At 46.2% G+C, this 24,560-nt stretch overlaps 2 protein-coding genes across 3 annotated transcripts in view; one reads left to right on the top strand and one right to left on the bottom strand.

Annotated features, from left to right (window-relative positions):
- The first annotated feature begins 369 nt into the window (after positions 1 to 369).
- LOC127468954 (uncharacterized) overlaps positions 370 to 24,560 on the top strand; it is a 97,073-nt gene continuing 72,882 nt past the window's right edge. Inside the window, exons 1-2 of one of the 2 annotated variants that reach the window (XM_051782691.1) lie at positions 370 to 1,748; positions 4,712 to 5,188. In XM_051782691.1, the coding sequence (XP_051638651.1) occupies positions 816 to 1,574 (759 nt within the window). In that variant the 5' untranslated portion in view covers positions 370 to 815 and the 3' untranslated portion in view covers positions 1,575 to 1,748; positions 4,712 to 5,188. Of the gene's footprint in view, positions 1,749 to 4,711; positions 5,189 to 24,560 lie in introns of those variants that run through there. The other variant, XM_051782690.1, reaches the window with a different exon arrangement.
- LOC127468963 (uncharacterized) lies at positions 11,804 to 19,628 on the bottom strand. The gene is made up of 3 exons (XM_051782711.1): positions 16,006 to 19,628; positions 15,317 to 15,359; positions 11,804 to 13,231 (listed from the first exon to the last, which is right to left on the bottom strand). The coding sequence occupies exons 1-3, from the start codon at positions 16,357 to 16,359 to the stop codon at positions 13,209 to 13,211; spliced, it is 420 nt and encodes a 139-aa protein (XP_051638671.1). The 5' UTR covers positions 16,360 to 19,628; the 3' UTR covers positions 11,804 to 13,208.

Here is a 24,560-nt window from a genome sequence, read left to right on the forward strand (position 1 = left end):
CTGGAAAGATGTAGCACCAGCAAATGGATGATCCATACGAGGAAGTGACTACAGTAGCAGTAGTTATAAAGAGGACAAGGAAAAAAATTGCAAATTCAGGAGCTTCCTTGTTCATTTTTATCTGCTTCAGGTAGTGGCACATTACAGCAAGGATATGCAGACAGTTGTTCTAATATGAACTCTTACTGTGAAATGAAGTCAACTCTAATACATTTTAGTTTCTGTTTTGAAAATAAGTAAATTAAAAGGAGAATAATTACACAGTTATTGGAATGAACATTAATCCAAGGATTTTATTTTAATAATTTAAATAATAGCAATTCGCAACGTGGTCTGGCTTACCTAGTTTTATTTATTATATTAATCATTTTATATAAAACCAAAATGGTTAGAAACTAAAGAAAATTTGTGAACACAATATAGAATGTTTAAAATGCTTTTTTTTGTTGTTTATGCCAAAGAATCAAATATTTACTTTCATTTTAGTACAATCTGGTTTAAGCATACTGTAATTCTTGTTAATTTCATTCGGTATTATTAACACAACCTCTCATTACATTTTTGGGAGTTTTGGTATATCGTAAATATAAGGTATGAACATCCTGAAACACGTTGACAAATATTAGTATTGGCTCATTTTCACTCTGTTTAAACACGAAACTTGCATAACCCCATAGAAACCACAGCCCGGTTGATGCACTCTTCTCCAAATAGCTATATGGCAAATAATATTTTGCCCTCATTTACACTAGAGAGGGAAGAAGGTTTAGAATGATGCCATCTCTGGCATGCAGATCGTGCGCAAGTCGTGACGGATGTCGCAGTCACAACCGTGGGATTGTACCTGCCAGGTACCGATGCCAAAAACTTTCGACAAACCTCTGAGAGAAAATTGCCAAAAAAAGTCCAGCCAAGGAATGAGTGGGGCAATTGGTATATCTGTAGCAGTGGAAGTTTCGAGGGAGTCTGTGACGAGATCCCTGACCCCAGCCGCTCGGACACAGATGTGGTGCCCTGGTAACGGGGCAGGTGCCGCTCACCGACCCCCGGGTACCGCCGGCGCTCCAGCAGCGATGCACAGACACCTTCTGTCCGAGCCCACTGCCCCCCTGGGGTGCTGCCCGCCGGCAGAACCCACCTTCCCCGAGAAGCGGCTTCCCCCCGTGCCCTCTGTCTCCTCTGGCCCCGCCGTCGGCCTCCGTTTCCAGAGGCCCCTTAAATTAACCATCAGCAGCAGTAGGAATAGTGATGATAACAACAAGAGGCGGCGGGGGGGCGATGCCTGGTGCGCGGAGGGACTTGCCCACCCCAACTACCAACGCACCCGAGACGCGACAGCCCCGCTCTCGGCGTGGGACTCGAGCAGCCCCAAACTCGAGCACCGCTGGGCCCCACAGGCTGAGCCTCGACCCCTCACCGTGCCTGGCCGGGACCCTGAAGAAGGGAGGGCCCTCCCAAAAGACGTGCCCTCGTCCCCCACGGCTGTCTGCCTTGGGGCGGGAGCGGAGGAGATAAGCGAGTGGGAAATACCGGGGCGAAAAGCGGGGAGCGAGCCACGTCGCAGTCCGATGTAGAGCAGCGTTCGTGGCCGCCCCCTCCCTCCACCACCAACTTCCCCCCCCCCGTCCCTCCGCCACTTCTTCTCTTCTTCCCGCCCGTTCGAGCGGGGCTGGAGAAGCCTCTACCGGGCTACCTACGAGTGACGGTGCAGAGCGGGTGGCTGCGGAGCGTGGAGAGGAGGGAACGGGGTGAGTACGGAACGAGGGTGTCTCCAGGAAGGGGCGGGCGGGGAGCTTGGTACAGTCCGGCCGTGCCGTCTCACCCCGAGGCTGGAGAAGCTTGTCCGGCGTTGGGGGCGAGGCAGGGATTTCCCCTTGTGCCCCGACCCCTCTCCGACCTTCATCTTTCGGCCTCTTGTAATAACGAGGGAGGTTATAAGTTGGGGTCCGGTCCGAGCGGAAAGAGAGGGACTAGGCGGGAAGGCGTCCCTGTAGGGACGAGGGAATCCTTCGCCGCTCTCTTTTGTCCTTGACACCCTCCTGCTCCCTACTTTCTTACCGTCAGTGACAAATCTAATTCACGTGAGGGGAAGCTATTGGATTTCAAACCTGATCAGCTGATGTGGGTTTGCCCATGGGCTCGTTAAACGCATACACACGCGCGCGGGTGTTCGTGTGGCACCCGCACGGCGCTTCCTGCACTCTGAGCATCGCACTGCACAGGCACGGAGGGTTAGGGAGCGGGGACAGGCCTGGCGAATGCCCCTCGGGATGAAATCAAAATCAGTGGGGTGGGGACGAGATGATGAGTCGCATTCCAGTGATTGTTTGGGGTGTGACCGTCTGTACTGGAAAGGGTATGGGCCTGTGCGAGAGGACAAAGTACAGGTCTGCCTTCTCCCGCCTAGCGTCCTTTTGGGGATGTGAAAGAGGGGGAAACTGAGGTTCTGTAAATACAAAGGCAGATGGCGTAACGGCCCTCTATCCCACTGTACAACCGCGCTCCCCGGACAGACCTCCCCAGGTCCCGCAGCGTGGCGGCTGAACAGCGGGCTGCCATCCGCCGCGCTTCCTTAGTTCCGTTTCTTGATTCCCTTGTCGCTACTGAAAAGCTGGAGAAGAAAACAGGAGCGGGAGGGGGCTGGCAGGGCAAGGGGCTCTGCGTGCTTGCCCTGCTCGACGCGTCAGGGAGGTTGCCTCTCAAGCCCTCCCCCCGATACCCAAGGCGGGGGTTTGCGCTGGGAGAGCTCTGAAACTTTTTGTCGACAAGCATCAAAACGGTGACGTTTTAATGTGGGTGCAGCGGTCCCGGCTCGGGGGGTGGGTACTCCGGCAGCGTGGGAACCGGCTTCAGTAGCGCCGTCCGTCCGTCTGTTCGTCCGTCCGTCTGCAGGGCGCGGTGCGGCGGGGAGATGCGATACTGCCAGGCGGGGAGTTGGACGGGGACGGCGACATAGTGTCCAGGGCAAGGATGAGTGTCAAAATAGTCCTCGGCTGTTCCGGGTGTTACTAGGACAGAAAGACAGCATCCTTACCAGAAGGACAGGCAGACAAAGGTCGCCGCCGCGTCTCCTCCCCTACAACCTCCGCAACCTGTCGGGGTTCTGTCGTTGCTTTTAATCCTTATTTTTCCACCACCCCGAGCAAGACCGACGTTCAATAATATGCTCGGTCCTTGGGCTAAAATGCCTTTACTCAGAAGGGCACCTCGAAATTGTTATCCTGGTGAGCAGAGAACTAATTTATGCTCAGCTTTTACTACCTGAGAGGTGCAACCGGCTTTCTGTGTTTGTCTCCGTGCCCATCGCTGGTACACATCGGTACCAGCAGTACGACAGCTAAAACACGCGAGAAGCGGGCACGTCACACGTGCTTTTGTAGCCGCATATAGCAGCCACGCCACTTTTAAATTTAAATATTTGATGGCCGTGCGCCCACAGCCTTTTCTCACTGAAAAATAAAAATCACGTTCTTATATTTTTTGTTGGAGAAGAAGAAATAATCTCCTGAAGGCACAGAAGAAACGTCCTCTGAGAGACAGCCAAGTTATTCTTCTACCAGCCTGCAGTCTGTTGAGATACGAGACAACGAAAAATTCCTAGAAGGAGATCAGGAAAATTTATTATCGAATCACACCTGACTGCCTACCAGATTAGAACTCTTCACCGCCACTCCCGCACGTAAAAACTGCATTTCCGTAACATCAAACCTTTCGGTTTCATTACTGTTATTGAAAGACGAAGGGAGAATCGCGGGAAGGTAAAAGCCTCCTGTGACCAGCTAACAAGTGGTTCCAAGAAAAAGGTCTTTCCAGACAGCACTGGTAAAAATTCAATAAGTAACGGGGGACCATTCTGCAGGGAGGAATATCGAAATATTACCGTTCTCTGGCATATCGCAGCCTCCCCTCCCCGGCCCCTGCGTTTCGTAAGCCCGGCTTCTCTTTAAACAGGCACCCACAGACTGAGACCGTATTTTGATCCCAGCAATTAACATGCGAAGCAAGTGGGGGATGGGGAGGGGCGACAATTTCACACACACACACACCCCGCCCCAGTGGAGATGAGGGCGAGGAATTCAGACGGGGTGGAGGGCAGAGTGTGCTGCACGTCACCCGAGGGATGCTCTACCTGCAGAGCATCCTTATTCCAGCTAGATCTCTCTCTCTGTCTTTCTCTCTCTCCAGCCCAGATGCGACGGCGAGGGGTAGCATTTGGAGAGCATTGGGAGGAGCCGGGAGACAGAGGGGATCGCGGTCAGTGCGGGTCCTGCCCGCGGGCACCGGCAGGTGCCGCTGTTCCCCCGCCGCCGGCACCGGTGCCGCGCACGGCGGGGACGTGTTCCGGAACCCTCCGGGGCATCTAGGCCGGACACTGAGCGGCACCGGGTGGGGAAAGGCCCCACGGAGGAACTGGGTGTCGCTCTCACCTCCTTCCCGCTGTTTTTCCCTGCTCAGAAGCGGGGTACGTCCTACCGAGGGGTTGCAAACGGGACAGGAGGGACAGTGATAGAACATAAGCTCCGCACCTGGAGAGTGAATTTAAAATCAAAACAAATCAGTGAAACAAATAAAGAAAAAAATCACACAAAAAAGAATTAAAAAAAAAAAAAAAAAAGTAAAAAGCAAGTTCACTCCTTTCCGCGAGACCATATTTATGGAAAAGAGTGTGCATTTCAAGCCTTGTCTTTACGATGAGTTATTTTTTGCCTAGGTATAAGCTGGCTACGAAAATAAAAGAGCAGAAGAAACGTCGCGAAAATGGGGCTCATCTCCCTTCAGCTGGTGCTGAAAGTCAAACCTCTCTTGGAGACTCGGCTGCTCTGTCTGCTCACCCTGGGCTGGAGCTGAAGTTGGCTTTCTGCATGCTCGCCAAAACATCCCTAACAAAGAGTTTGCTGAGCCTCTGGAAACCTCAACATTTAGCGATTATGTGAAGTACAGATGAAAGTATTGAAGTTTTTGCCACCTCTTCTCCTGCCTCTCCTCTCGGTTTCTGCCTCTATACCTCTAATAAGGAGAGATGTACTTAACCAGAAAAGAAGGGGCATTGGCTTATTATTATTGTTATTATTATTATTATTATTTCCAAAGGAGATGCACCGTGAGGGTGCATTCGCACTGGAAACTTTTAGGTAAGGAATTAGATTTTTTTGCGTGTGTGTGTGGGTACAGAGAAAGCTCTAAATTTATTTTTTCCTTTTCTGAAAAAAAGTTAAATACTTTTCTCCCGCCAAATTTCCGTTACTTCACCTAATATTATCTTTTCATCGTTCTACACGTTTTCATTTCAATATCTAAGTCCTGCAGAAAAAAAAAAATTTAAAAAAAAGGAAAAAGGGAGTAATTAAAAGAAAATACTTTAGAAAGACTTCCCACGATATCCACAGTATCTGCACCTCCACTTTTCTAAAAAATAATTTTCATGTGTACAGCCATAAGCAGTTAGGTTTACATATATGATAAGACGACAAGGATGAAGAGACAAGGCAGAAAATTTAAGTGTGAAATGATGAATACTGGGTTTAGAGGACGATAGTTATTAAAAGTATTGATGGGGGAAAAAAACTCAAAAAAAAAAAAAAAAAAGGTGGGGAAAAATAATGAGAAGATGTGGAACTGGATTTATTTCATGCATTTATTTATGTTCAACCCGGCACCCTGTCTCATCTCCGTGGCTGCAGCGGCCACCCGAAATCTGAGCATTATTAGTGCTGTTATATATTCATTTGTTTATCTATGCTTGAACGAAAACCCAAGAAATCGCCGACTCCGATGGTATTTCCATCACCCAGGATGATCGATGCAGACCCGTATTTTTAGCAGTAAAAGGCCGATATTAGGTAACGCGGGGGTGCGGGGGCGGGGGAGAACGGGGGTGGCATTTATTGTTCCTATTCCCCCCGTCATGTTCAAGTGGCAAGTGTCTGCGGTGGGGGGGGGGGACACGCAGCTCTCCCCACGCTGCTCGTGGCACAGGCAGCGGCGCAGGCGGGGAGGGAGGGGCGCGCTTCCAACCCCTCCACCCCCGGGGCTTCTTCAAAAGCCGCCGCTGTGATTCGCGGGGCCGCCGCGCAGTAACGCGGGGCGAGGAGGGGAGCCGGGGGGAGGGATGCTGCGAGGCGGACCCCCGGCAGCCCGGCCTGGGGGGTGCTCCGGGGGCACAGGCGGCGGCCACCCCTGTCCCGTCGTAGCTGCGGCGAGGCGCGGGGTAAGGCACCGAGGAGGGGGCGGGGAGGGAGGGAATGATGCGGGATGCTCTGCGGGAACGGAAAGATGGACTGACCCGCTCTCACCTCCTCCCGCCTCCCGGCACACGCTAATGCGGGTCCGCAAGGGAGCGACAACTGCACGAGTGCTAATTAAAAGGGACCGGGGGCGGGGGGGGTGGTCAGGTTGCGTCCGTGGGCCAGGAGTCCCCGGCACCCACTGTTGATAAAAATGTGTAAAAATAGTACTTTCCTAGTGACTTGCTGCTAGATGTAGTAAGGTAAGAGCTAACCTAAGGGATGACCGTGACGATTTCCGTTTTGAGATGGTATTATTTCTTTAAATATTTTACGTGTAGCCATCTGACCACTTTTTACTGGATAGCATATCAGCGTAGGGCTCGTAAAACTGGAAGGAGAGGCAGCGCTGGGAATACCGTGAGAAATGACAAAGAATTAAAGTATACTTGTGGTGAAACAGGCACTGAGAAACACAGACACTCCACTCTTTATTTAAAAAAAATACATGCATGTCAGTCTTTAGAGAAGGCTAACTTTTGCCTGATACATCCTTGCAGGTGAGTCATTCATAGTGTAATAATTATCTATTCATGTACTTGAGCTTTTTTTTTTTTTCCCCTCGTTTCTTACGAAAATAAGGTTTCTCATTTAAAAACATAACATTTCTGGACTATAAATCCAGAAGATTACTCTGTTTTTAATCATATTGAAACTACTCTTATTGCTACTCTTCTTTTTTATTGTTACCCATTAAGCTAAATTGAAATATGTTAAACATGTTTTTTATATAGTTCAAGGCCTGTGGATTTTCGGGTAAAGCAAGCATAAGGCTTCGAGCATATTTTCAAACAACATCTAAAAAGCTGCTTTTTCTATAAAGAATTATGTAGTGGATTTAAGGCTGCACACGTTAAAATTAGGTGTAATACATTTAATAATGCAGCACCTAAGAGAGAAAATACAAAATGTCTTCCTTGGAGAAAGCTCTCCGTACCTGGCTCTGCACATTTTAAGAGAAGATTTTGAAATAAACGATTCCTGAAACCAAGGCAGATATAAGTGTGTTTATGGGTCATAACACACAGCAATGAGATATCTGTATCTCTTTATACCCTTAAACGGGGCAGGAGCGGGGGTGTTGGTGGTTTTTAAAATTTGTTTCCTAATATGAACTTAATTAGGCAAACTCCCAGTTTCAAGCCAGCGATGTGATAGCTGAGCAGGGCAATAAGATCCTCCTCCCTTCTTAAGGCCCAATAAGCATCTTGTGCACCTTGATTTGTAGTATTAGCACTGTACACAGTCTGTAACCTTATACAAACAGAAGCATGGAGGAAACTGTATATAGAGACACACTGCAGAATCTCGCCAAAAACCGGGAGAATGGGGAGGGGGAGGGGAAAGGAAAGATATTTAAACAGATAGATAAAAGAGGGCAAAGGAAAAGCGATAGGCTGCAACTTTCAGGAAATTAAAAACAATGCAAATATACCTTTACATATGCATCAGTATTAAAAGTAATACGCGCTGGAGCCAACAGGAGCTGGAGGAGGAGAAGAGAATGGCGCAGCGGTGGAGCCCTGCATTCACATCGGGGCCGCCCGCTCCCAGATCGCGCCGCAGCCCGGCTCCGAGTGCTCATTTCGAGGATGTTTATTTTGTTGTGGATGATGATGATGTTTAGAAGAAGAGAGAGGCCCGGTTTTTTGTTCCGTTAATTAGGATCTTCCGCAAATAGGGACGATCGTTCCCAGAATCGGCAGTCTCTTCTCGGAGCAGGGAGATTTGCATATTCTATTTTTTTTCCTATTTTTTATGCCCTCATTTCCTTGATGTATGTAAATGCAGACGGACGTGCCATATGCCTTCAGTTGACGTCAGTGGACGTGACCTCTTCTCTAAACCTTGAACGTGAAGTGGGCATGGGGGACGCGGGGCGGAGGCGCAGCCGCTGAGATGCTCCGCGCTATTCCGCGGACGCGCAGGCTCCTGGCCGCGCTCTACTATATGAAATAGGCTCTGGCAGCAGCAGCAGCAACAGCAGCGCTGCCCGCCCCAACGCTCGCCCCCAAAAGAAAGCCTACCTTCCCGCAGGACCGGCGAGTCCGTCCTGCCCTTTCTCTCTCTCTCTCTCTCTCTCTTTTTTTTTTTTTTTTTTTTTTTTTTTTTTTTAATTAGACGTTATTTACCGCTTCTTTGCATCGGGAGACGAGCGGGAAATAGAAATTTCTAACCAATTTAAAATGATAATAAGAAAATTTCTCTACTGCCTCCCCAAAACATTGCATGACAGAGGAGCGTTGAGCCAGCGGAGGCGCAGCATCCATCCGGGCGCTGTTCCACAGCGAACCGCGGGTACGGGACTCGGAGACAGGGAGGGAGAAGAAGTGGGCAGCTGGAGGAGTGGGGTGGCCGCAGTCCTCATCTCGAGTCTCAGCCCCCGCCTGTCTGTTCTGCAAGTCCAAGCCGATCTCTCGGCTTTGCCATGATCTCCCCCTCCCTCCACTGGGAGAAAGCGCAATGTGAGCGGGGAATCGATGAGCATACGGTGGTAGAGGGTGGTAGATGAGAGCGGTGTGTCCTCCTCCTTCCTTTACACCTTCTTCTGGAGACTCTACAGTGTATCGTGATGTTAGGGAGAACTTTCAGAACTTCAGCCGGCTAGGCGGCAGGATGAGAGGGATGTTCTCTGTTAGGACCCGAATTTCTCTCCTTTGCTGCTGACGTTATTAACTCATTTGTCAGCCTGCTGTGAGCTGTTCCAGAGCCTCTCTGTGGACCTTGGCACAGCCGTTCCTGGGGCTGCACACCCGCACACTCACCGCTCCTCCATTCAAGCATTTCAACTAATCTTCAATGCCCTCGCCAGGAAGCGGAAACGCGGGTGTTTTTCTGACCGGGGTAGCAGTGTCGACTCTTATAAATCTTTTTTTTTTTTTTTTTTAAGCCAGCTGTTCGTGCTAAATTCCTTCGGTTCTCTCGGGGCTGGCGTTTCGGTCCTCACAGAGCTCTCTTTGTTCGCCGGATCGCCGGGGGCTGTGCCGGCAGGGGATGCCCGGCTACCCGGGGCTGCGGTGGGGATCTCCCCGCAGAAACACTCCGCGGAAATCCGCGCCCGGAGACAGCGGAGCTGCTTCCCGCTCCCTAGAGCCTCGCGCTCCGAGCGGGACACACATCTGACATCATACACACACACACACACACACACACAGTTTCATGTATATATATATATATATATATATATATATATATATATATATATAAAATATATATAATTGTCTCTGTGTGAGCGTCTGTAGCGTGTATATATACATATATTTATTAATTTTTGAGCATCGCCCCTCCTCCCGCCCTCCCCTGCCCCTCTCAGCCCCCTCCCCACACACATACCCTCCTTGACAACTGCCCACTCGCGGCGTCGCGTAAAGCAGACTCACTGTGAGGGACCAACACGACACCACCCCACACGCCCCCCAGGCGTCACACCCCACACGCCCCCCAGGCGGGGGCTGGTGCAGGAACGAGCCATCCTGCCGCCCCCTCGCCCTGCACCTTTCTCCTTCTATCCCTCCTCCATCCCTGCCTCCATCCCTTCCTCTCTGCACACCTCCCATTCCGGCGCACATCCAAACTTCTCCCCACCCGCCCCCTGCGCCCTAAAACCTAGCCGGGGCTTTTACGGGCGTTTTCACGCTGTTTCCAAACCCAGAGCGATGGATGAGTGGGGATAGAAGGAACGGGCAGCTCTTTAGGACACCCTCCTTCCAGCGACGAGAGGTCACGCTACAAGTTCGCATGAAAGCAGGGATGGGAGAAGGGTATTTTTTGTTACGATTTTTTTTCTAATTTTTTTCTTTTTTTTTTTTTTTCCTGCTGTTGACCGGCTACTTGGTTTGGACAAAAGTTGCACAAATGGCAGTGCCTTCCAAAAACAAGACTCGGATGAAACTCTTCTTCTGGAATTTAGCTGAACGAAAACACCTTAGAACACTCGACCTTTTGCTTCACTTTTTTTTTTTTCCTAAGTTTCCAAAGAAATGCAAGCTTCCCTTCTTCTCTAGGAAGAGGTAGCCATTGCTCTTCTTTACACTAGACATTTTTAATTTGTTCCATCTGTCAAAATGGGACTATGAGAGGTTTTTGGTGCAAATTCATTATCTCTGGCAACATACAACCTATAATAGGAACTGAAAAAGACCGTGGCAATGGATGAACAATAGGGCTTCAGTTCATCAGCAACAAAAGCGTTGGGGAAATTGCTTGAATTTCAGAGCACGTCCTCCTCAGCAGAGAGGGCTGGACTAGACCTTGGCCAACTCCCCCAAAAAACTTGCAGAGCCTCACATACAACAGTTCACTTTCTACTCCGGGGCATAGGAAGCATTGCAGAAAAAAAGGAAAAATATAAGGCAAACCCAAGCCAACTTTCTGTGTTTCTCTCCCATTTTTCTGGATGGAACATTTCTAACTCTTTTAGAGTCCTTGGAACAAGAATAATACTGTGGAGCTAAGCAGCACTTTTACATAGGGATGGCGAGGGGAAAGACGTGAATTTATGGAAAATTGGGAGAGCTTTCTCTGATCTGAGGGGCCTTGGCCGTGGGGATCTTTGTTTGTCATCGTTGGCTCAGCTTTCCCCCTAGATCTGGGGTCACATCTTTCCCTGATAAAGGCGAAGAAATGTAAGTACCGCAAGTGTTTATGTATGTGTGTTGGTGTCCTGAATTCCTGGCAAAATTTCGGGTGCTGAGCCCCGGGCAGGTGGAGGTTTCCCAGATCCCTGTGAGCCCGTGGAGGCCGCCTCTCCCCGGGTAGCCAGACAGGGTCTCCCCGACAGAACTCTTGCTCCTGGCAAGGGACATTTGATTAACAAGGCAGGGTTTTATGACTGGACACAGTGTCTTATGCTGGTGAGCTGGTTTTGTGTGTCTGAAGATAAACCTGTTGGTCGTGGAGCTGTATTTGGTTGCGAGAAATGTTAATTATCTGGCAGACTACCAGCAGTTGCCAAGCTATGGCTTCTGAGGGAGCTTTTTTTTGCAATGCCTGGGTGCCCTCAAAAGGTGTGCAGGTGTGCAGACACAGGAACAAACAGTCACAGGGCTGAAGTATAACAGGCCTTTACATAGTTGAGCTTAAAAAAATAACCAAACAACAACAACAAAACAAAAAAAAAAAACTGGAGAAAAAAACTTGAAGGGGGGAGGGAAATGGGCAGGAAAAAAAAAGGAGGGGGAAGGAGAGAAGTTGGAGGCATATCTTGCAGCTGGTCGAGGTACAAGGGATTGCTCGCAGCAGTTAGTTCATCCAGTGCCTCCCACATAGTGGATCACTCAGAACAAGCAGCCATCACTTCCCGGGTTCTCCAAATCCATCCTGGCCAAAGCGACTCAACTCAGGAGTGTACCTGGCAGAAGGGTGCAGCCCAGCCGCTCACTACGGCCCAGGAGTGTCCCCTTGCATCTCTCTATCCACCAAAAATGTGGTCAAAATCCTTCAACAACCACGGTCCACACTGGTCCGTGGAACGGGTGAAACTCCTTCATTGTAACATCTAAGAACACTGTTGCTCCATGGGAAATAATAATAAGAATTTATTTAATTTTTTCTTTCAGCTAAGGCTGCTCTATTGGATATAATGCAATGAAAGCGAGCAGCTTACATTGTATTTATTTAACCCTGCGGCCCTTGATAAGCTTTTGGGGCTGTAAATAGAGACCACGCCTTCCTGATAATTCGGGTTTCAGCATAGGTCTGGAAGGGCTGGGAAATCCAGTGGGGAAAGGCTGGCTTAGTATATTTTGCATGTTTTGAACCGAAGGCTAGGTGGAGCCTCCATCCTTTATTAAGTAACTGGCAGCTTGTAGCATGCAAATCATAGATCTGCCTCTATAATTTTGGTCACTTCTATTCAGCAACCCCAAATAATATTTTTAGCCTTTTATTTTTAACCATAATTCTCCAGAAATAACAATAAAATTTTAAATATGTAAATTATTCATATGATTTCCAGTAAATATTGATTTTACCATATTTAACCCTGCAGATATAGAAGGACATCACTCATATCTGTTTTCTGTCATATTAGATCATCTTCAGGAAATGTGGCTAGTTATTTCCCCATTTAACCTAGAGTCAAGCGTTTTAGTGATTTATCTAATAATCTTGGAAGTTAATATACTCAGTGCCTTCTAAACACATAGGTTTACCCATTCACATGCATTTCTGGAACAAGAATCAAACACTGAAAGTGTTTAAATTGTGATCCTTTGCTTTTTTGGAGGGGGTTATTTTTCAGGTTTAGACAACACAGACAGAACACAGGTAGTGAAATCATGACAAGAAACGGTAATTTTTTTGTTTGTTTGTTTAATAGAAGTCAGACAATGACATGTATCACCTACAGATATGAATATATCTTATTTAACAGCACACAGTGTTTCCAGGTATAATCACTGACTGTGTGTGGGCTTGATAATGTATTTTTTTCTGAGACTGAATTCTTAATAATCTGACTTTTTTTAGTTTGTAATTTGTGGTAGATATTCCTTTGCACACTATAGGTTTAACATAGCAGAAGTATAATCTGCAGTTGTTATCAAATGAAATAGTGATCACAAAAGAAAAGATGGGGCACCTTTATTGAAAGACAAGACAGTCAAGTGACTTACCTGGCTGGGAGGAAAGGGATGCTGCTCTACAAGGAGAGGTGGCCTGGGCTGTACTGGCATGCCATGGTGGTTTAACTCTACGTGAATTCTGCCATAATTTAGTGTGAAAATGGAATTTATGTAACACTACGCCCTCTTAGGTACCTCACAGCAGCTTAAGGGGGATTCCTGTGTGTCTTCCACACAGAAGGTGGGGATGCTGGAGATAGGATGGGGGTCTGATTGCAATGATTAGAGAATCATAAGCATTCCTCTTTAAAGTCAATAGAGACTGTTTATTCTTAAAAAATCCATGCAGGATATTTCTTCTTTATGTCACAGGTGTCTGCAGACCTATAAAAAGATTAGAAAGCAAGCATGACAATCACATACTAATCTGCAGACCATTAGTGGGAATTTATTAGGCAACTAGGAGGAAGAAGTCAGTGTTTGTATTCCATGTCTTACAATAGGCTGATGTTTCTACAGTGACTTTGGAATAAATAAGTTTTATTCAATTATGTAAACTGGAAGAGAGCAGGCTGTGTTAACTGCTGGTTTTGACAATTCAGGTGATATTTTGGGCAGAATTTTCAAAACTGTGCATTGCTTAAACTTTCCACGTTGAAGTCTTGGAAATGTGCCCTAAACTGCTGCATACATTTTTGTAATATTCAGAATAAGCAGATACTTAATGGACACCCAATGATTTTAAGGCCTTACTAAGTGTCTGAGAGCTAGAAAATGTAATCCGTAATATGGCTAATGATCAGCTACATCATAACCATCATGTTGGCTCTTTTGACGTGCTCCAATGAGCAATCAACAAAACGTGTGTATTGCAGTTACTTCAGAGTAAGTCAGAATGTAAGTGAGGTGGTTGTGAGAACAGGGCTTGGTGTTTTGAAGGTACACCTTACATCTTTGGAAATACCCATTTGCATTTAAGTGTAAATCCGGTGACATGTGACATCTGGTGATGGGCTTGCATGAACATGTACATATCCATCTGTGTTAATATGGTTATATGCAGATATGTACATACACACCCATATATGTACATAGACACCTATATAAGCATACACACACGCACACACACATACACAAGGAGCATTTGAATTTCCGTGCCTCTGACTGAAAGAATTTAATCCATAAGCTCATAAACCTGTCCTATGCAACACATGCTTCATCACCAGCACTACTGCCCCAGCTATTGCCATAAAAACCACATCTTTCTGCCTATCTGCCAATTCAGAAAAGCTCATTAGAATTTTACATAATATCAAAGTGATCGTGTGCCTCTGGATGTATCAGATGTCTGATTCAGTTGCTCCTATTGTGCCTGAACAGCCTGAGAGGTAATGAAGAAGTTCAGTAACTCATAATGCAGCATTATAAGTATTCTAACCATTCTGTGTGAGTCTCTGAATTTTCTACAAAGAAGACTGGCACGATGAGCTCTTATGTCTCTCAAGTAAAAAGCACTGGTTGTAAAAAAGCAGTCTATATGAGGATAAATAATACCTGTTTAAAAAAAGAAATGCTTGATTTCAAAGGCTTAGAATCTGGAAGGAGAAATAAATTAGCAATATTTCTGCAGTATTTGAGACTTAGCAGACTGGCAGATTAGCAATGTCTTTGTGATACTTCTTGATGACAGTATTAATTTTGAGCAGTGTCTCACAAAGGAGATTACTTCCCTGTTTTCATGCTTTTGTAATTATGATAAAAAATGGGCTGGTTACTTGATATTTTATGGTGTAACTACATACATCTACATATATATTTTAGCTCAAACACATACACACACATGTACCTAGACTGACACATGTACATATGGCTCCCCTGTATACACACAAGCACACATTTCCTTTATCATACTAGCAAGCTCTGCAGCCAACACAGAGCAACAACAACTTTAGTTTGACTCCATGCATTCAAAAAATTCCACCTAAAAATTAGCAACCTATGCAAACACAGGTTAATTTACAAAAAATGTATTTAAATGCAGTGTGACATCTTAACTAATTGTGCGGGAACATAGTGCATGATATGCTGTGTTATATTTTGCACCTTAGAAGAGGAGTAGCAGCATGAATTTTAAATTGTTATTCCTTTAGGAGTTCAGAGCACTCCATAGTCTGTGTGTGCTGAATTTTTTGGTGTGTGTTATACTGACCACAGCACACTGCAGCTGTTGAAATGCATTTTTTAATTTCTACAGAAAATATGGTAGATCTCAGTGAGAAGGTTCATTACATCACACATACTCAGGAGGCCTTTAAAGTTTGCACTTCAGAGTAACAAAAATTCCATGCAAATTATATTGTTAAATAATTCAAAGTGTAACGTTCTTTTGGGGGAGTGGGGAAGGGGAAACTGAGAGGCTTAAATCCTAAAACTGCACATAACACATCCTAACAGTTTAGAAAGACTTGCCTTCGTTGGTTCCGTGAGTAACATCAGCATGCATTTCTTCACTCTGGGACGAGGTTAATAAAAATAAACGATAAATCAGCAGTTTTATTAAGGCATTTCGTCAGGTGATGATGCATGACCTTAAACAAATGTTGCTGCAATGTTCACCTGTGTTGCTTTCTAACACAGACATAGAGACACACACAAGCTGGGAGGGAGGGGGGCAGGGTAGAAGGGCGGAGAGGTGGAATTGATGCCACAGAATACACTGAACCTGCTGCTCTCAGGTTCCCCCACGGACAGGCAGAGGAAAACATCTTGGACCATCCCGCTGTAAACAGCTGTGAATCACGCCGGGCGCGAAGCACGACAGAGATGTGGAGTCAAAAAAAAAAACCAAAACAAAAAAAAAACAAAACAAAAAAAACCCCAACCCCACGAAACAAAACAAAACCCACCAAACAAACAAAACGACAAAACCCCAAACCAAACCAAAACAACAGAAAACAAACAAATAAAAATCCAAAACCAAACCAACCAACCAACCAAACAAAAAAGAAAATAGAAACCCAAAACCAGAACCCCAAACCAGTCAACCAACCAAAAAAAAAATAAAACACAACCAAACCTCACACCAAAAAAAAAAAAAAAAAGCCCCGCAGACACCCTACGACAGAGTAAATTGTCAATGTAATTACACATCGACTTACTGCGTAGCACAGCCCTGCTCCCGGCCTCTGAGTACCAGGCCCCGCTCCCGCCGCGGCATCGCTGCGCACCGGCGGGGGCTGCCCGAAGAGGAGCGCGGGCTCCTCGGTGCTCCCCTGCTCTCCCCGGGGCCGGGCAGGCTGCTTCCCGCCCCGAGGGAGAGCGTCCTGCCTCTCGGCCTCTGGTTGTTGAAGCGGTCTGCGCTGCCGAGGAGGAGGAAGGTGACAGCGGCGGGCGGATCCCCCGCGCCAAGACGGCGGAGGCGGCGATGCTGGAGGCGAGACCGGACTCGGTCCCGGCGCCGGTGGCTGGTCGCTCATGCATATCAATAGCCGTGTGTACTTGAGGTTTCTCATGACATCATCATTACCTTGGTCTCCCGCGGTCCAGGACCTTTGACCTTGCCTGGCTGGCCCGCATTTTGGCACTGAAAGCCCTCCAATGATGGCCCTTTCCTCCTTCTTTCAGACCGGGGGCAGCAGCAGCCGGCAAGACCGCGTCTTCTTCTCCCCAGCTCTGGGATCCCCGAGAAAGCGAGGATCTTCCCCCTCTAAAATACACACTGCACGCAAGATATTTGCAATCAAGCTGCCACCATTTGGCAAAGAGATCTATGCCGTGCATAATCTAAAGGGATCAAGAGACGCATCCTCGAATCATCTTGTTACTTTCTACTAAATGGAATTTTTTTTTCTTCTTCCTCCTTACACTGCGCTGGAAATTGCCGATGGCTTTACATCTTTATAGAGGCTAAAGAGTCGTTCGTGAGAACTAAGCGATTTACAATGCAAATAGAGGCCTGTTAAAGGATGGATGCTCCTCTCTCTTAACGCAGCTTGACGCACCTTAATGGCTGGTTTTATTTTCTGGTATTAACAGACGAATCGTTGGCTATCCCTGCCGGAAATTACTGGCTGAAAAAAAAAGTTCGGAATAAACTTCGAAGGCAACATATTTCTCTTGGATGTTATTAGCTGCGCATACATACAGATACACTTGCATAAAAGGATGAACATTTTAAAGCAGCACTGGTGCTCTTGGAGGAAACAACATGTCTGTTTGCCAGAAAAACTCTGGATTCTAGCAAGGACTAGAAAAAAAAATAAAAATAAATAAAAAAATGCTTTGAGGGAAGCGAGTTGTTATCTTTGGTTATCTAGCTGTATGAGTGTTTTGGTCTTCATAAAGCTAGATAACCGAAAGTAAAAACTCCTTCAAGATCATCGTACAACGTGTGAAAATGAAAGACTGCTGCGAGAGACAGTAAAACTCGAGAAGGGTCAGTAATGCTTATTGAATCTAATATTTTTAGAGCTGAAGGTGGGAGTGGATGAAATTAAATGGCATGCTCATTCCAAAATATGAAGTTGTCAGATGGCATATAATGGATAGCCAGCCGCTGCACAGAGGACATGGTACTGATGATAAACAATGCATGTGCAACTATTGCTGTTGAATAAATAAAGACAAACCCAGACCAGCCAGCCTTAAACTGGGCTAAGAGGATATACATGATTTATTTTTCTATTAGAAAGCTAATTATGAGTTGCATTTTGCAAAGTGATTCATTGCAATGAAGTGGCCTTAAAAATAAAGGTGGTAGTTGGTGATGATGAAGACAGTGATATTGATGATACAGAGTGGACTACTGAACTAAGGAAAAAAAACCCAAACCAACAAAAAAAACAACAAACCAACCCAAAACCTGTCTGTGTGCATCTGAGACAAAGCATCGAGGGTAATTTCAAATCCTATGAAAGTAGGCTTTCAGAAAAATTTTACACTGAAGTGTAGACAAGTTTAATAATTTATATCTACTGAGAACCCGGCGGAGCTGCACAAAAATGGGGGGAAAAAAGTAATGGTCGATTTTTATTTCTCTATTCAAAACGCTAGCACAGATGCTTCTCTGTTGAGAGAGGGTTTCCTTGAGGAAGCTACTGAAGCAGAAAGACATGATGGAGACGAGATCGCCTCCCCCCTGTCAAAGTGTAAAAAAATGTTTTGTGCCTTGCTCTGCGCCTAGCATTGGAAATGAAAGTGACATTTACTCCAAAACCCACGTGTGCGCCTCCTCTCTTTTTGTTTAAGGATGATCAGATCTATCCAGGAAACAGCTCTGGCATCCCATACCGAAATAATTAGGACGTATATGGTCCTGACAAAAAACAAAAAAAAAAAAAGTGATGGGAGGGGGCGTGCGAGAGTGGAGAAGCGGAGGGTCTGTCTTGCCTAATTGATTCTGTTAAACGGCGTGCAGGAGATGTGAACGGCTGGGCGCTCCCATTCCCACGCTCGGGGCAAGTGCCAACGCCGTGTCCCGGCGGCCGGTGACAGACAGCCCGGCGGGGGCCGGGGCCGGGGATGGGGTCGGGCGGGGGGAGCCACCGCCGGCACCCGCGACAGTATCTCCCACCCGCGGCCATCCGAGAGGTGCCAGGCGAGTGGACGCTCCGGCTTCCTCCGCCTCCCACCGCGAAAGAAGGGCGGAACCTGAGCCCGGGCGGAACTTGCGCCATTCTCCTGCTGAGGGAGCGGGTTGGGGGATGCGGGCTTTGGTTCCAGTGGAGGAAGGGAAAGGCAGGCTTGTCCGTATTGCGAAGATCCTCGTGTTTTTAACAAATATTAGTTCGGGTGCTATTCATCTTTTTAATTACCGCGGCTTAGGCGCCTCGTGCAGTGAAATCGAGGAGGTTTAATTGTTCAGGGTAACATATTTCCTCTGGACTTGACCTAAGCGTCTTCCCGGAGGCACGCTGGCATGTGATACTGTGTTAGAAACCGAACGTTCTCCACGGCAGATTAAAATAAGATCAGAAATAAGATGAGATCAGAAGGGGGCTCAGTGGTCTCCATCCGTCCGGGGCTAGCCCTCTGTGCGCCGCTTTTTATTGTTATTTAATTTTCTCTTGTATTTCTACTTTGCTCTTGTACTGGTTGTATAAAAAAATTGGTTTGGGCCTTATAGCGGGAGTATTCTTCATCACGCCACACACCGTGAGAGGGATGGAACAGGGTGTCCTAGAAGCAGCAGGCTTGCTATCTAAAACAAAGAATTTGGCCCCAAAAGTCACCCCATCCTCCCAGTAGCTGTTAACCTCAGTTTCGTCGTAGGTCCCGCCTCGTGGCTGCCGGCAGTGCCGTCCGAGGCCCCGGCAAGGCTGTTTGTGAGGTTAAACCTCCGTTTTGGCTGCTCTACGCGTGCCAAAGTTTTATTGCTGCAGCGCCCAGAGAGGGGAGCCGTGTTTATTTACATCGGAACCGTGTTTGTGCCACCAGCCTTTCACCGCCGAGTGCCCGCACGCCTCTCATTTACTGCTTGTCTGGAGGTGCTATTTACCTAGAGCCATTTTGTCTACTACAATTAACATTTACATGACAAAGTGCGCGATTTTCTTTCTCAAATAGCTTCAATTAAGGCGATAAGCTGTTTTCTGGGGAAGCCCATTGTTTACTTAGTCATGAAAAGGGTCAATTTACTTAAGCTGCTGCTTGTGTCTTGGTCTCCAGTGTAAACTTGTGAAGGAAAACACCCTAGAAAAACAACAGCATATAATCGCATGTTGGCCATTGTCACTTTAAATTGTTTTGTACCTTATTAATGTTACATTAGCAATCAATAAAATACGACTATTATTACTATTATTTTTATTACTACTTCACTTCTTTAAGAGCAAAGCGCCTCATTTCTCTGCATCTTTTCTCTGGCACAGCTAACTTCTAACTTGGGGAAAGAGAACATTTCGAAATGTGGTAGCAGGCCCTCAATCATGCTTTAAGAGGCTCATGCACCAAGTAACTCCGAAAAGTAATCCTTTCCTAGGATTATGTATCTGTTAGGTGCTGTTCCCTTAAAACTTGTGGGGGAAAAAAAAATCAAAAAAAAAAAAAAAAAGAAGTTTTCTGTAACATAAAATATTCCCCCAAAACAAGAACAAAAATTTTAATTATCAGTGGGGCAGTTCTCTCAAAGCTAGTTTTAGCACTGGAAGTTTATTTAGCATACCACTGCATTGTAAAACAGTTGGAGTGTAGTTGCAGGTTGCGTGAGTATGCATGTTAACTAGCAGGGACCCGGGCTTATTCTTTGTGAAAAGGGAGCAGCACATTGCTGTGCAAGGCAATGTTAAAAAGGCAGCTGAATTTAACACCATCTGGAAGAAAAGATCCCTTCACGACTTTCTCACACCGTCAGACAAAACTAGTGTCTCTTGTTCTGAGTCCTTGTCTATGGAACTATACAATACTGAGTCATTATACTTTTGCTGAGAGAAAATTTGAGAACACAATATGGGTAACCAGCGAATGACCAAGTTTCATTGTGCCCGCTTAAGTCGATTGAAATCTACGTCTAGAGCTGTGAATGGCAGCATTGTTTTCCTCACCGGGGCTGTACTAAACGTCAGCACAGTGTAAAGAAAAACTTGAAGTCTGCAAATAACTTAGCAGATCTCAATTATAATATTTTCCCACACTAGAACTAATATCATTGCTAGGGTCTACAATGCATGAAATACAACAAAAAAAGGTGGAGGAAAAAATGAGTTCATTTACAATTTATTTTAGCCAGATAAACATTTTAATTTTCTTACAATTAGTTCAACACATAGAGTTGGCTAATTCATCATGAAATTTAAAAAATAAACTCTGCAAACAAACTTATATTCAACTACTATTTTAACCCTCCAGGTTGGGATAGATATTAGTAAATGTACTCCATAGTACATGGGTTGCTTCTTCTGAATGCATTTCTTCTTGAATGTTTAGCAGAAATAAGACAAGCAAAACAAAGGGAAATATATTTTTCCAGGTGCTAGAGGAAATTCATTAGGGCATCTCAGTGTTGACACAGGTACCAGAAGGAAAGCTTCCAGTTCTCTCAGTTTTTAACTACTGCTTTTTTACCCTCACTTTATAATGGTTTCTGTTATGAATGCTGTTCAGTTCAGTCCTCTGCTTAGTGTTCATGCACAGTGCAGACTAAGGAACAGCTCAAAGGCATGATGAGGAGTTACTTGTTTGTGCTTTGTTAGAATGTCCATGTTTTAAATCTAAGTGACTGCGACTCTGCCTGTGTTTCATAAAGCACTGTACAGTTCTTGGTATAAAAACTTGAAAAAATTAATAACTGCCCCTGTGCCGAATAATGCGTCCCTTCAGCCGCTCCACCTGCTGCCTTTCCCAGCAGGTCTATCACCAGCGACATTGGACACTGGGAATGTTGGTGCATGGTGCAGGCAGAGGATTGGTAGGGGTGGCTGGGTAAATTGTCTTTTCTGACTTTCTCATGTAACCACTTGTGAGTGAGGGGCAGCTGGGGCCGTCTGAGAGCAGAACAGAAGCAGGGCAGCACAGGCAGGTGTCCTGGAGGTTTAAAGGGAAGCCAGGCCTTCACCACTTCCCTGCCCACCAAACAAAACCTGGCAGCTGTTGGAGGGGGAAGTTTCTTCACCTCTCCAAATAAGACAGTACCAATACTTGTACCAATAGTTCATGTACGAATCTCCTCTTCCCTGAAGTTGCCATTAATGTACAATAGCATAGGGTACATTGGTTTTTTTTCAATTAAAATAGATGTTGTAAAATATTTCATTTTGTGGAGAAGCCAAGGACATGCTACCTGTTAGGCCAGATCCCACCCTTTCCATGTGAATTAAAAGTTGTTTTCTGATTTCTGTTGGCTACTCCTTGAAGGAGGGGTGGGTGTGCATAGCTGTCCCACAGAGACATGATGGAAAAAGTCCATTTAAATTTTTAAAATGTACACCACTTCCATAGGTTGCTCACCCTGGAATGAGTGCATTAATTACCCTTACATCCTCCATTATTTTAATTTAGAAGAAAGAAAATGTCAGACTCTAACAGTTAAACTTCCTATCTAAATGGCAAGTGTATGAGGTAAAAATTAGGGCATTTCTTATGGCCCTTTCTGGGAGTGGAAAAGGAGAAAGGAGCCCTTTGACTTTCCTGTTGACTGTCAACAATAACCTGTTTTGTTCTTCCTGAAGCTCTCCCTTGTGTATAAACATATAACTATAAACATACATCTGTGCATGTATGCATATACATCCATAGCACATGGTGTAAAGCTGGTATGACCCTGCCAGAGTCAAAGTCTGACACGGATGAACTTATGCCACTGACTTTGCAGGAACAAGGATCGAGTCTCACACCAGGCTGTCTAACCTGATTTGAGAGTATATGTATGTAATGCAGTGGGAAAGGAATATAGTGTTCGGTCCGTGTCTTTAGACCTGGTGCTCAAAAAGCTATTTTTCTCTAATTCCAAACTAATGCTAATCCATGCTTGCTGTGGGGAGCCGGGGACGGGTCGAAAAATCTCCTGGCAAACGCGGAGGCTGCGCTAGGCCCGCGGGCTCCCCCAGTCGCTGGTTGCCCTGCCAAGGCCGCACATCCCTCCAGAGCTCCTCAAGCTGATCCCCCGCTGGTTCGAAGCCCGAACCACCCGCCTGAATCCGCCGAAGCCCATCCCCACCGACGAGGGGATGCCGGGATCCAGCCGCTGGGCTCCGCCCCCGCTTCCCGGTGACCGCTCTGATTGGTGTTTCCCGGGAGACAGGCGGCGGCGCGCTCGGGATGCGGCGGGGTGCGGCGGAGTGCACCGGTCCGGGGCTCCAAGCCTCTGCTCTTCCCGCTGATACTCAGTCCGTGGCCCCCCTCCTCACCGCCCGCCCCTCCCTGCCGTTAATTGCTGCCAGCGCTAGCGCTGCCGCCCGACCAGGAGCCGCCTCTCACCCAGCACCCTCCCCTCCTGGTGCCAAGTAATTATTATCGCGACTGACCGCCTCATCGCTGTGCTCCTCCGATCAGGGAGGTTCCGAAAAAAATATCCAGGTCTTAAGCTGTTGCTAAAGCCAGTTAATAACATCATGCATGGACATTTAAACTTCTTGTAAGTCGCGGAGAGGATTAGGGAGAAATCACGCTGTGCGAGGCTAATGATACCGTCTTGGCTCCGGAGCGCTGTCAGGTGGAGCGCAACCCGCCCGCGATGGTGACTGCCCCGCACCCCCCACAGCAGGGCCAGGTTCAGCAAACACTCTGCATGGGCCACTAAAAGGCTCTTTGGGCCCCGCTGTCACCTCATACCAAAGTGATTGTTAACTTTTTTCTTCTCCTCCATGCAAGACCCTTGTTTGTGTCAAAAAATTTCCTAGTGAGACAGGACAACCCCCCATCAGGAACAGTCATGTCCATGTTGGTGCTGTAAGAATAGGTGCATTTTTGGATGCTGTTACGACTTTGAGTAGCTTGCTGACACGTATGGATCCTTCCAGGTCTTGTAACTAAAGGAATTACTAAGGAGTAACGTATCAGAGAGGACTCTTTGGTGCCCCATGCATTTGGAATGCTGTTCATTTTAAAATCTGTGACCACTTGCCTTTGAAATTCCTGTACCTCGCCTACACCATAAGAACACCTTTTAAAAGTGGCTTATGCTAGAATGGTAAACACACTCATATTTAATGTAAGAACAACCAAGGGATATATACAGTTCAGAGCAAAACTGATCTTTCTTCTCCAGGTGTAGAAGCTTTGCTGCCATGTTTTTCAGTTCCTTCAGCTTTTACTGAAATCTGAAGCATTAAATCATAGAATCACAGAATGTCCTGAGTTAGAAGGGACCCACAGAGACTGCTGAAGTCCAGCTCCTGGCCCTTCACAAGGGCCTGACAGGCCCAAGAATCACAACATGAGAAATAGTAAATGGGTATTCCCTCCTCCTAAGCACCGATGTTTAGGTCTATGCTAATGTGCAGTGTGTGATAAGAACATAGAACTTTTTTATTTGCTTAATGACTCTTATGGATCTGATGGTGCTGTGAGCATGTGAGTAAGGCTGCCGCAGGGAGCAAGACTGGCAGACCCATATGATAAAGTTAGTAAGGAAACTGCCAATGCACAGGAGACTGTGATAAGGAATTACCTTCTGCTTAGCCTCTTGATCTCCAGTTTGTACATCAGCATGGGCAAAGTGGGAGCTAGGTTAAAATGAACTTCAAAAGTAAATGACTATGGGAGACAGTCAGTAATTTGTCTTCTTTAGAGTGTTAGAAGAGTTTGTTGGGAAAAATAGTGTCTCATGCTTTGGGTCAAAGCTTGGTAGGTCTATATTTGACTCAAATAGGACTGGCATTTCACCCTTTGTAAAAGGACTTGTGTGGTCTGAGTGGGATTATTTTCCTTCCAGAACAAACTCTGTGTCAATGCAAAAAAGCATATAATTGGTTTTTTCTAAACTTTTTTTTTTTTAAGATGTCTTTTCAATTGCATTTATTCTGTTAATAATGCCATAAAAATAATTACCATAAAAATACTCCAGTATCATTGTCATATATAATATTATCTTCAAAAAACAAGAGTTTGGGGTGTAATCAAATAATATCATTATCTGGAGAATAATGGTACTAGTTTAATGTAATTGGAATCTAACATACAATAACCTTGTATGAGAAAGTTAGTCGCTAACAAGAGAACCTGCACAGAAAGGATGATATCACACACAGGCAGTTTCTTCTCACCTGCCTAACTTAGC

The sequence above is a fragment of the Manacus candei genome, unplaced genomic scaffold, assembly GCF_025592945.1.
Source record: "Manacus candei isolate 608988 ecotype Guabito, Panama unplaced genomic scaffold, ASM2559294v1 h1tg000016l, whole genome shotgun sequence".
In the NCBI taxonomy this organism is placed as follows: domain Eukaryota; kingdom Metazoa; phylum Chordata; class Aves; order Passeriformes; family Pipridae; genus Manacus; species Manacus candei.

Excerpts from the sequence above, each read along its gene's own strand:
- LOC127468963 (XM_051782711.1), bottom strand. The coding sequence starts at position 16,359 with ATGAGAAACCTCAAGTACACACGGCTATTGATATGCATGAGCGACCAG. Across the intron at positions 15,360-16,005 it reads GAGCAGGGCTGTGCTACGCA|AGTGAAGAAATGCATGCTGA; the intron begins GTAAGTCGATGT and ends ACCTCGTCCCAG. Across the intron at positions 13,232-15,316 it reads TACTCACGGAACCAACGAAG|GTCTGCAGACACCTGTGACA; the intron begins GCAAGTCTTTCT and ends ATCTTTTTATAG.